At 37.1% G+C, this 11,614-nt stretch overlaps 1 protein-coding gene across 4 annotated transcripts in view; it reads left to right on the plus strand.

Moving 5' to 3' along the window:
- tead3a (TEA domain family member 3 a) overlaps positions 1 to 10,231 on the plus strand; it is a 47,682-nt gene extending 37,451 nt beyond the window's left edge. Inside the window, exons 3-14 of one of the 4 annotated variants that reach the window (XM_062053847.1) lie at positions 1,364 to 1,428; positions 1,572 to 1,634; positions 1,754 to 1,816; positions 2,796 to 2,807; positions 4,832 to 4,942; positions 5,015 to 5,058; positions 5,156 to 5,217; positions 5,611 to 5,744; positions 5,820 to 5,990; positions 8,228 to 8,368; positions 8,449 to 8,601; positions 8,776 to 10,231. In XM_062053847.1, the coding sequence (XP_061909831.1) occupies positions 1,364 to 1,428; positions 1,572 to 1,634; positions 1,754 to 1,816; positions 2,796 to 2,807; positions 4,832 to 4,942; positions 5,015 to 5,058; positions 5,156 to 5,217; positions 5,611 to 5,744; positions 5,820 to 5,990; positions 8,228 to 8,368; positions 8,449 to 8,601; positions 8,776 to 8,889 (1,133 nt within the window). In that variant the 3' untranslated portion in view covers positions 8,890 to 10,231. The remainder of the gene's footprint in view (positions 1 to 1,363; positions 1,429 to 1,571; positions 1,635 to 1,753; positions 1,817 to 2,795; positions 2,808 to 4,831; positions 4,943 to 5,014; positions 5,059 to 5,155; positions 5,218 to 5,610; positions 5,745 to 5,819; positions 5,991 to 8,227; positions 8,369 to 8,448; positions 8,602 to 8,775) is intronic. The other 3 variants (XM_062053848.1, XM_062053849.1, XM_062053850.1) reach the window with 3 other exon arrangements.
- The last annotated feature ends 1,383 nt before the right edge of the window (positions 10,232 to 11,614 follow it).

Raw genomic sequence — 11,614 nt, forward strand, 5'->3', positions numbered from 1 at the left:
GACAATTGAACCAAAGTGAAGCAATTTAATGACACCAGGGGAAACCTTTTCATGTGCTTTGAGTTTAGTGGATGAGTAGTGTGTGACACTCAGTTTAAAACATTCATGCCCTGTACAATTTTGGCTGATTTCTTCAGTGTTTTAATTTTTTTAAATCCTGTTTTCGAGGGTTTTGTGAGCTAGAGGCTCAAATTATGCACAAATAAACAACTAAATAATTGAAATTGTTTAAGTTGTGGGCCCTGAATCTATAATCAAAGGGAGATTAACGTTTTTAATGGAATTATGGAAAAAAAACTTTTCCATGATATTCCAATTTTTTCGAAAGGGGCTGAACATATATACTTGTAGTGTGTATATAAAATGTTGATGGAGGGTTTTGAAGTTGTTTTAGAAGGCTCTGAAGGCTACAACGGTGACTTCCATTAGCTATATTTTGCAAGCGGTTATCATCTTTAGAATCCAAATAAAAAGGCTCTTATGATTGTGAAAGAAAGGAAAAACTCCAAAAAAAGTGCACTACCCCTTAAACAAAAAAATATATATATTATGAGAAATTAAATAGATTGTTCTAATCACTCTAGTATCAATCATATACTGACTGATATAATTGTTGGTGTCGACACCACCAATTTATGGATCGATCCGCCCTTCTCTTACGTGTAGTTTACTAAGTTATTATTCTCTCTTTCACTCTTATTTATTTACTGTAATAGAGGTGATTAGTATTAACTTAGGGGAGCGGCTCCACAATGTGTATGGAGATACATAATTAGCTGCTAGCTGGTTGTCAGCCGGGGGACTAAAAATGAATACAATATTAGCCAGAGGGGATTGACATTTGCGTTCAGGTACTTTTTCAAGAAAATCTGTCGATACTGATCAGTGGCTGATCAATCGGCACATCCCTAATATTTTTTATGTGAATTTGATTTACAGTAACTCTTGGCTGGGCCATTCTAAAACGTTCTTCTCCGTCCGTTGAATCCATTGTTTTATTGTTGTAGTCACTGTATCACTGTGTTTCGGGCATGTTGTAATGCGAAAATGAAACTGTATCATATTGTAACTGTTTGCATGTTCAAAATAAACTTACACAATGACTGTGTATACTGTACTTACATTACAGAAATTATTTTCTCACAATTTTTTTTATTTTTTCATTTTTATTTCATCAGTTATTTGTACTAAACACCATGTAGTCGTTCTATATCATATACTTATTTTCTAAGGAAAATGCAAAGATAAATTAATGTATAAATTGAAATGGGTACATTGTGTTTTGGGGTAGACGGTACTATCAAATTAAAGATATGTATCTAAATTAGAATGTAATTGTGATGTTTGTATTTGTCACTTCCAGGTCGTAATGAGCTGATAGCTCGCTATATTAAGCTACGGACAGGAAAGACACGTACACGCAAACAGGTATTTACACAGTTACTGCAAGATATTAACTTTCTCTTGGTTCTGATATTGCCGTCGTGTGTTTACCACAGCACTAATTCTAATGTAAACTCTTTGTGAATATTTTATGCCATATCTTTGCTGACGTTAACTCTGGCCAATAGGTGTCTAGTCATATTCAGGTCCTGGCTCGCAAGAGGGTGCGAGAATACCAGGCAAGCATCAAGGTGGGTGCCCGTCAAACTAACCTCCCATCCCTCTCTGCTTATGCGCTGTCTTCTTTTTCTTTTCTTTTTCCTCCCATCCTTGTTCTTTTCTTTCTTCCTACCTTTCTGTCTTTCTTCAGGTCTCTAGTCACCTGCAAGTCTTGGCCAAGCGCAAGTCTCGTGAGATTCAGTCTAAGCTGAAGGTACACATGCTCAATGCTGCTGCCACGTTTCCAGCTTTGCCCTGCATGCCAACCCAATCTATATTAACCATGTGAATGAGCTGAGGCTGTACTTTGTATTAGTTTGCCTGTTTTTATTCATAGTTTTTCATGTAAATATTACTTTAAACTTAATGATGGAGACTTTGGAAAAAGTACCATAGGACACTGTCAGAATAGAAAATAATACATTTCTTTGATTTAACACTCGTTTGGAAACAGTCGATTAGAATATGCCAAAAGAAACCCATCCCATAAAAAATTATTAATTGCCAACTGATCTAGCTGAACTCCATATGGATTATGGATACTACAGTTTGGTACGCCTTTGGTCAGTCAAAACCCCAAAGTCACAGCTCTTCTACTTTTAAGGGTCTTCTGCTTTTTGCTTTCCATTCTATCAGAACATCACACTGTAAATCTTAATGTTTGAAGTCTATGTGGGAAAAGGTTTCTGTTTTTTGCAATGCACGGCAGTAATGTTGGAGTTCTAATTGCATGAGGCTCAGTTGCTGGCTTGGTTGACCAAAATATCACACAACATTGGGTGCATGCTTATACACAAATGTGCGGGGAATTTTTGAGGACCACTTGTCCATGCCCACTTCGAAGTTTTCTGTTTTATGCATTTCTCCATGTTCACACTCTTGGACATTTTTCGATTTAGAGCTTTACTGGTTTCGAGTTTTCTTGTGGTTTTACAATGTCCTGTAATCAACATTCTTTGTCAACCAATGGTATTTAACTTCTTGCTATTAGTTCTGTCTAATTTTAGACAACACAGTCTTAAAATAGTGCATGGTGTGAGAATGTAGATTTTTTTTATCATTGTAATTATGTGTTTGACATTAAAGTGTGTTGGACCGAATTTAAAGTGTGTTAGGCAAAATAACGTGTGACTATGACTTTTAAATGGAACTATTCTGACGTTTTAATCATTGACATTTCTCCTTTGCCATAGGCCATGAACTTGGTAAGTTTTGGTCATACTACTCCATGACTCTGCTTTTGTGCTTAACTGTTGGCCTCAAAGTTAACACTAGCCCTCAACGCAGTGCAACTTCAGCATCCAAAATGTCTGCCTATTGCGCTTTTATTATAAGTGTCTTTAGTAAAATAACAGTGGTGGCTAAAGTTTCCTTTTACTAGCACCTACCGCTTTGGCATCACCCTGTATCTGCTTCGCACTCTGTTCTGGATTCCCTAGTAGTTATTGCATCATGCTGAATTGTTTAAAAACATGCATGTTTTTTGAAGACGATAGGTTGCCCTTAGGTGTGAATGTAAGTTTCTGCTTATGTGTACGCCCTTTGACTGACTGGCAATCAATCATGGGCGACCAATACAGTACCTTACAAAAGTGAGCACACCCCTCACATTTTTGTAAATATGTCTTTTCACGGGGCACCACTGAAGAAATCTGACTTTTATTCAATGCTGACTCGTGTAAATGTATTTCCCTCTCAAAATAACAACACATAGTCATTAATGTCCAAACCAAGTACACCCCTAGGTGTACAAAATTGCAATTTATACTTTTCGGATTATAAATCGCTGTTTTTTTCATAGTTTGGCCGGGGGTGCGATTTATACTCTGGAGCGACTTATGTGTGAAATTATTAACACATTACCGTAAAATATCAAATAATATTATTTATCTCATTCACGTAAGAGACTAGGCGTATATCAGCAATCGTCACACACACACACCAACCAATAAAAATTTGGCGGGGGCGGGTCATGGCAGAAGTGTATTGTGAAAAAAAAGATGCTACCTGCTACTACTTCCGTACCTATGAGAATTGATCATTTCAACATTGGCGGTAACGTATAAAAACTGAGAAGGGCTGAACAAAAATGGCACCAAAAAGGAAATCATATACTGCAGGTTACAAACTGGAAGTAGTGAAATATGCAGCAGAAAACGGCAATCGACCAGCAGAAAGAAAGTTTGGAGTAAGCGAGAAACATGTAAGGGACTGGCGAAATATTTCCCCAAAAAATGTGACTTATACTCTAGTGCGACTTATATATGTTTTTTTCCTTCTTTATTATGCATTTTCGGCCGGTGCGACTTATACTCCGGAGCGATTTATAATCCGAAAAATACGGTATACTGTTCACTGCAAGTTCAACATGGCACCTCGTGGCAAAGAACTCTCGTAGAATCTGGGAAAAAAGATCAAATTATTTGATTCAGACAGTGTCAAGCGTGTGTGGCGGAAACGGGTGAGGAGTACAAAGATATGTCTTGCCTACAGTCAAGCATGGTGGTGTGAGTGTCATGGACTGGCCAAGTTTCTAGACCTAAACCCTATTGACCATCTGTGGGGTATCATACAGAAGGTTAAGGAGTGCAAAGTCTCAGACGTCCACTGACGTATGAATGTTTGGTGGTGGTTAGACAGGCTGTTGGCGCACATTGGCAGCCATGTTTCCGTCAGTCTACCACAGGGCACATGCATTTTTGTCAAAATATAGGGGTCTTTTTTTAAGTAATTTGCTGCGATTAATCACAACCCAAAAGTGTGATTAAAATAAATAATTTGACAGCACTAATAGCTGAACAAAATGTTGACACTTTTGGCACAATTTGGACATTTTGCTTCTCCAGCGATTTGGACGTTAATGTATGTGTGAAGTTATTTTAAGGGGACAGTAAATTCACACTGTTATACAAGCTATATACACTGACTACTTCAAATAGTGTGTGTGTTAACATGCCATTTCTTCAGTGTTGTCCCATGAAAATGTGTAATAGAATATTTGCAGAAGAGAGAGGGGTGTATTCACGTTTGTGTGATACTGTATAATTTTGATAGGCTCCACCTCTCTCAGAGAAAGCTGTATATAAATGAATGGATGAAGTATTCTGAATATTGGCTGCCTTACTCTCAGAATAAACTACCAACAATAACTCTGGAATATTGTCCTTAATTCTTCTGGGTTTGTCAAGTCTGAACAGCAATCTTATTTACTTTGTTTTATCACTTTCAGGACCAGGTTTCCAAAGACAAAGCACTGCAGACAGTGGCTAACCTTTCATCAGCTCAGATTGTGTCTGCAAGTGTGATGAAAAGCCAGGCTTCTTTCCCTCCTCCAGTTAGGGTGAGACACACAGACATACTTGCACTTCTGGATAAAAGATGATACTAATACAGTTTGCTCTTTTTCTTTCAGTTTTGGCCCGGCAACGTGCCAGGACAGCCTGGACATTCTCAGGAGTAAGCATAATTTTTGCAACACATGTATTTTTAAGCGAAAAAACCTAAGCTACAATTGGTAGTTAGTCCATATTTGTTTCCCTTTTGTTACTTTTAGCATCAAGCCCTTTGCACAACCACCATACACAACACTAGCAACTCCTGTCCCTGCACCCATCAGTAAGTATGAACAAGACTCCTGGGTAGCTAATATCTGGAGGGCGGTGGGCCAGGTATAATAAAGATTGTTTATTACATTTGCAGTCTGTCGATCTATTATAATCCTATGCGGTGTAATATTCTGATACATAATACAAAATGTCAATGGAAGCATCGTGTTCATAGGGTAAATTTAATTTAGATTACAACCTAGACATGGTTTTCATTTAAAGTAAGCAGTAGCACATTTGACTAACAAATTGATTCAGTCAGCTACATCTTTGCCAAGTCAATGTGAGCACCTTTATGCTGCTTTGTTTAATGACAAGGTTATGGTTAATATTACTATGTATGTGATTCATTTATGATAGGAAATCTAAGCTTCAGTACAGCACATTTCCATCTGTTTGGCAGGCTATGAGCCCCTGCCTCCCCCTCGTCCGGCAGCAATAGCAGCTCCTGTGTGGCAGGACAGAACTATTGCCTCAGCAAAACTACGGCTTCTGGAGTACTCTGCTTCTATGGAGACTCAGAAAGACAGAGAGATGGTACAGCAGTTGTTTTTTTTTCAAGTTCAAATCTGATCAACTTATTTTCTTTCCTTATTGTCTCTCTACTTGCAGTACAAACACCTGTTTGTGCACATTGGCCCATCTAACCCCAGCTACAGTGACCCTGTACTGGAGTCAATAGATGTCAGACAGATTTACGACAAGTTCTCTGAGAAGAAAGGAGGCCTAAAGGAGCTGTATGAGAAAGGGCCTCACAATGCTTTCTTTCTTGTCAAGTTCTGGGTCAGTAAAAACCAGCATGTCTTATCATAGATTTAACATAATAGACAAAGTATGATACAGTAATCCCTCGTTTATCGCTGTTAATTGGTTCAGATGAATACATTTCTGCTCAATAACAATTATAAATCGAATATTTTAATAGCTGGAACATAAAAAAACAGTGTACTACCATCTCTAAATGCATTTTTCAAAATTATGAGAGCCCTTTAGACATGTAAATAACACCCATTAGTTACTTCATCCCCTCTTAATCGTATACAGTAATGCTGCCTGAGGCTGAACTAATCAATAGCCACGAAACCGAAGAGGTGGGTATTTTTGGACACCTAATGTATTGATTTTGATTCAGAACCGATTGTCAATTTAACACGATTCTTGTATTATATTATTTGCTATATAAATTATAGTAAAACCTTTTCAAAACAGGTTACAAAAGCTCCTCTCGGCTGCTGACATATGACTTATATGCGCAGTGTTGGCCTAAAACCATCTTTTTAAAAATGGGTTTTCAAAACTTTTATATATAAAAATCACAGTGTCAATCAATCTGATAAAAAAAGAGCAACTCCAACCCAATCCTAGCTTTACAATATTTAAGCTAGAAATGTACAAATCAAATTGAATTGGTCTCATCTAGTCAATCAATCAAACTTTATTTGTATCGCATATTTCATACATCTCAAATGTATCACAAAGTGCTTTACATTTCTAAAAACATTTAAAATACAGTACCTTCTGCCCTCATTGCATAATCGCAAGTGGAAGCAGTCAAAGCTCCCTACCTCCTATTCCTCTCTACTACACACTTGCACACATAGTAAGAGTCATCTAAAATCATATGTGGCTGAGCACGGAAGAACCAGGTGATACAACACTATCTTAGGGAGCCAATTGCGACCCTGATCCAGGGGAAACGGCAAGGGACCTGAAAGTCCTCTCGCTGAAGAACCTATGAGCCACGGTCATAGCAGTCGCGGCACATCAGAGCCCCCAGTGCAGAGGGATCCCACTGAGTAATTGCTGGAAATAACTTTATAAATCTAAAATATATTAAGAGGATAAAATAGATGAATAAAATATATTAAGATACAATATAAAATACATAAATATGTAGTTAAAAACTAAATAAGATTAATTAAATTGGTATGTGGTAAATAAAAGCTAATAATTACAAGATAAACAGAGTTAAAAAGATAGTAAAAAAATATAAGATAAATAAGAATGTTAATTAAATTAAAGTCAAAAAGGTAGGTCTTAAACTTGTTTTTAAAAATCATAACATTTTATGCAGCCCTATTCCACCAATAGAGGGCATGAAATTGAAATGAGGCCTCCCCGTGGGTATGTGTCCAGAGTTTGGGAATAATTAGGAGGCCTGAACCGTGAGACCTCAGGGACCGCAAGGGCTTATATGATAAAAAAAATTTGGAAAGATAAGAAGGCCTAAGACCATTAAGGCATTTAGAAAAACGGCAAATTAATCTTCATATCGATTTTGGAACACAGGGAGCCAATGCAGTGATTTTAAAACCGGTGTAATATTGGCCCACTTTATGGTCTTCGTCAGCACACGAGCTGAGTTTTGGAGTAATCGAGGTAGTTTTGCACTTTTTTTTAGTATTGCAGTAGTCAATATGGCTGGTAATAAAAGCATGCATTAGCGTCTCCATGTTGTCCCGAGAGAGAATGGGGCGGAGTCTGGCTATAATTTTAAGATGATTAAACCCTATTTTAGTGGTGTATTTAATGTGTAGAATAAAACCAAGCTCAGTTTCAAAAATTACACGCAAAGTGTTCAACTGCGAATGTGGATTAAAAGAAAGTGACTGTATTCTTGGTAAAAAAAAATGGTGGCAAAAACAACTAAAGTATTAATATTTTTAGAGACGTAAATTATATTTATACAGCGTTTTTTCTATAGTGACTCAAAGAACCTTATATTTAGTTCATTTAGCCATTTTTTAGGCTTAATTCAGGGGGGAAATGTTGGAGAATATGCTTACAAAAAATCTGCGATATAATGACACAGCAATATTTGAAGAGCGATGTGGCAAAGGATGTTTTTTTTTTATTGTAATGAAATTGCTAAAAAAAAATTATTAACACTAATTGCTTTACATAGTTTATAAAAATCAACATTTCTGGGAGGTTATACTTTGCTAATCCACATGGGGGGAGTAAAGAATACAGTAGACACATTATTGTCTGACATTGCACATTGTTCATCATTTCTTCAGGCGGATCTGAGCAGTGATCTTGAGGAAGGTTCCAATGCCTTCTACGGTGTGAGCAGCCAGTACAGTGGAACAGAGAACATCACAATCAGTGTCTCAACAAAGGTCTGCTCCTTTGGCAAACAGGTGGTGGAGAAGGTTGAGGTAAGCAAGTCAACAAAATGTTTACGTGCTATTGAGTATTTAAACATGTTTACAATGCTCCTCCCCCACACACCATTTAGACGGAGTATGCACATTTGGAGGGAGGAAAGTATGTGTTCCGCATCCATCGTTCACCCATGTGTGAATATATGATCAACTTCATCCACAAACTCAAACATCTACCGGAGAAATATATGATGAACAGCGTGCTGGAGAACTTTACCATACTACAGGTTGGTAGAGTAAATGGTTCCTTCTTTGTTAATGCAGATCTTCATTTAAAAAAGTGTCACAAAAGTTAATGAAAAAGCAATACCACCCCAGAGTTAACCCTGATTGGCTAATGCTATGAGCAGTTTGTCATGTCTTAACCGTCTAATTCACCCTTCTTTCTTTTCTTTCTGCAGGTTGTGTCCAACAGAGAAACTCAGGAGACTCTGTTGTGCATTGCGTTTGTGTTTGAAGTGTCCACCAGTGAGCACGGAGCACAGTACCACGTTTATCGACTGGTTAATGACTAGCACACAACGTACGTGCAAAGACTGTGTCAACCCTTTCCAGTCCACTCATACTGATTACCACATGTGACACACTAATAATGTATGTATCACCATCACCACAATCTACACTCACAGCACCCCACAATTGTAAACACTAAAGTCGAGCTTAATTGTTCTTTTTTTCTTTCTTTATTTTGGGGCTGTAAATAATGACTTAATGTTTTGTTGTCCATGATCTGCAGTTTTACCACTGTTCAGTGTAGGGAATTACATTTTTTTATTGAATTCACAGATTAATATCCAGCCTCAAAAGTATGAAAAAGTTCTTAAAACTTGTATTATGTTTAAAAGAGGATATTCATTAGTCTGAGTGAAGTTATGCATTAGAACTGGTTCCCATCTTTTCCAGGGAAGTAAATGCATATTTGACATAACTATCGGTATGACCGATATGTTTGAATATAGCTTGGCATAAAGCATTTTATCAGTGTTATTGTCACTACCACAGTGACAAGTCTGAGTCTAATGATGTCACGAGGCGCAGGGTCTTCTTCCCTGCAGTGCACTACATGTAGGGATGGGAATTAATAGTTGATGGCAAGGAGGAAAAGATAAAACATCAAAGTGTTAAGTCCAAAAATAATTAATACCTTTAACACACACAAAGGCCAGAGCGTTCTGAAACCAGTAGTTCCCTTGACTGTTTACAGACACCATCGTTTGCCTTTGCTGCAGTATTTCTACCTCCATGTGAGTTGGGATTCAAATGTGCTTTCATAAAGCTCTGACTTAAGGAGCACTGACGTATAGGAAGTGTACACTACATTTTTAATGGTACTGTTTATAAGCCAAAATTAGCTAAGTGTACTGCTTTTAAAAAATAAAAAAAATAAAAATACAATGACCGTTTTACTAGCACAGCTGGAGTAATACTCTAATTTTTTTATATATATATATATAAACACCAGACATGGTACAGAGACCATGCCACATTCACCCACAGTGAACTCTGGTAAATTCCTATGAACTGACACTTGCATTTTGTTTTGCTCTGTGGAATGTCTTTGACATATCTCGGTACACTTAACCATTATTTAGCAAACAATGTTATTTGACTATCATACCTTCTTTTACTAGCAGGATAATCATGTATGTGAACAGTGACGTGTGTGTTTTTGCTTTTGCATATCATGAAAGTTTGAGCCAACACATTGGTAAACAATGGTTAAAAAAAAGCACATTCACCATGTGGTTAGCAATTGTTGTCATGTTATCTTCCATGTGTACTCACATCTGCTCAGTAAATTTAAAATGTGCCTTTTAGGCTATGGCCATGCCAATAAAATCACTCTTGGTGTTTGCAGAACTCACCTGGTATTTGTCTAATTCTTGGTACAAAAATATGTTGTTGTTTTTTTTTTAAACCCCTGAGAGAAATTTCAAAAAAGGACTTAAGAATTTAAATGCAAATGGAAAAGCTCACAAAGAAGTCTTAGACTTCACTTGTGTAGCTAATTATTTCCAATTAAAGGGGACAAAAATGCACTAAGCTTTGTATCTGCTAGGTGGCACTGCTGCCTTGCATTTACAGACATTTAAATGTCACAAGGTTCTATTTACTGTAAATTACCTGCTGGGCCTCCTGTTTATGTAATCAAATTGCATGTATGGCTTGCAAAAAGAATGATGTACGTAAATATAAATAGATGTCTAGGAAATGACAAAAAATGTGTTTTTGTCAGGTTGATTATGCCTGCATGACCAATAGGACTATAATAATCCAATAACTTACTGCTTAGTCAAGCAGTGTTTTCACACTATTCTATTTGTGAATGTATTGATTTTATTGCAATGATGCATGGACACAAGATAAAGGCAACGGTACACATGTTTCTTGAATTAGATACTTTTTACCATAATACAAAACTACAGGGTTTCAGCTTTGGGGCTAAGGAACACACCATAATTTGTACTCTTCACAATTTGTGGCGTGGGCGACCCCGAAGGGAATAAGCGGTAGAAAATGGATGGATGGATGGAGGGTGCGGCTGTCTCTAATGTAAAGGCCAAGTATGGATGTGTTGTATGTATTTGTTGTAAAATAAGCATTATACATATGGCATACAGCAAATTTAAAACCATTAGAGTGCTCCTGTTGTATAGAGGAACTTGGACCACTGTTAACGCATTTGCTGATCCTTGCATTGCCATTTAACCTTGTTAGCACATATAGAACACTCTGATCCACACGTGTGATTTAATAACTGAGGTGTTCCTCATTGCACCACTGAAGTCCCCCTTTCTGGCAGTAAAATGTTTTATTTTAATGTTTTTAACTTCAGATGCAATCAGTAGTCATTTGTTTAACTTCTTTAGTTATACTTGTGGTGTTCCCCAATGTTCCATTTTATGTCTTGTCCTTTTCATCATTTTGGGCTATTCAACTTGTGGCCCACAAATTCAGTTCATAAAACTTGTATTTTGCAACAGATTCTTTTTAAACGCTATAGTGCTGTCATAGAGATGATCTTTGACTAGCTTTATTGCAGAAGGTCCTTAAAAACAGCAGAGCGCTTCTGTAACTCAGACAAAATAAATAGACAAAAAAACAAATGTCTGCTACATAGGATGCTGGTTCTCCACCTAAATACACAAAAGACTAATCGTGCAGGCAGAAATTGGCCCCCGATCCTTAACTTTCTGGACATGTGGCTTAGTTGAATATCCCTGCAATATAATAATGCTG

The sequence above is a fragment of the Entelurus aequoreus genome, linkage group LG07 (genome assembly GCF_033978785.1).
Source record: "Entelurus aequoreus isolate RoL-2023_Sb linkage group LG07, RoL_Eaeq_v1.1, whole genome shotgun sequence".
Classification (NCBI taxonomy): Eukaryota; Metazoa; Chordata; class Actinopteri; order Syngnathiformes; family Syngnathidae; genus Entelurus; species Entelurus aequoreus.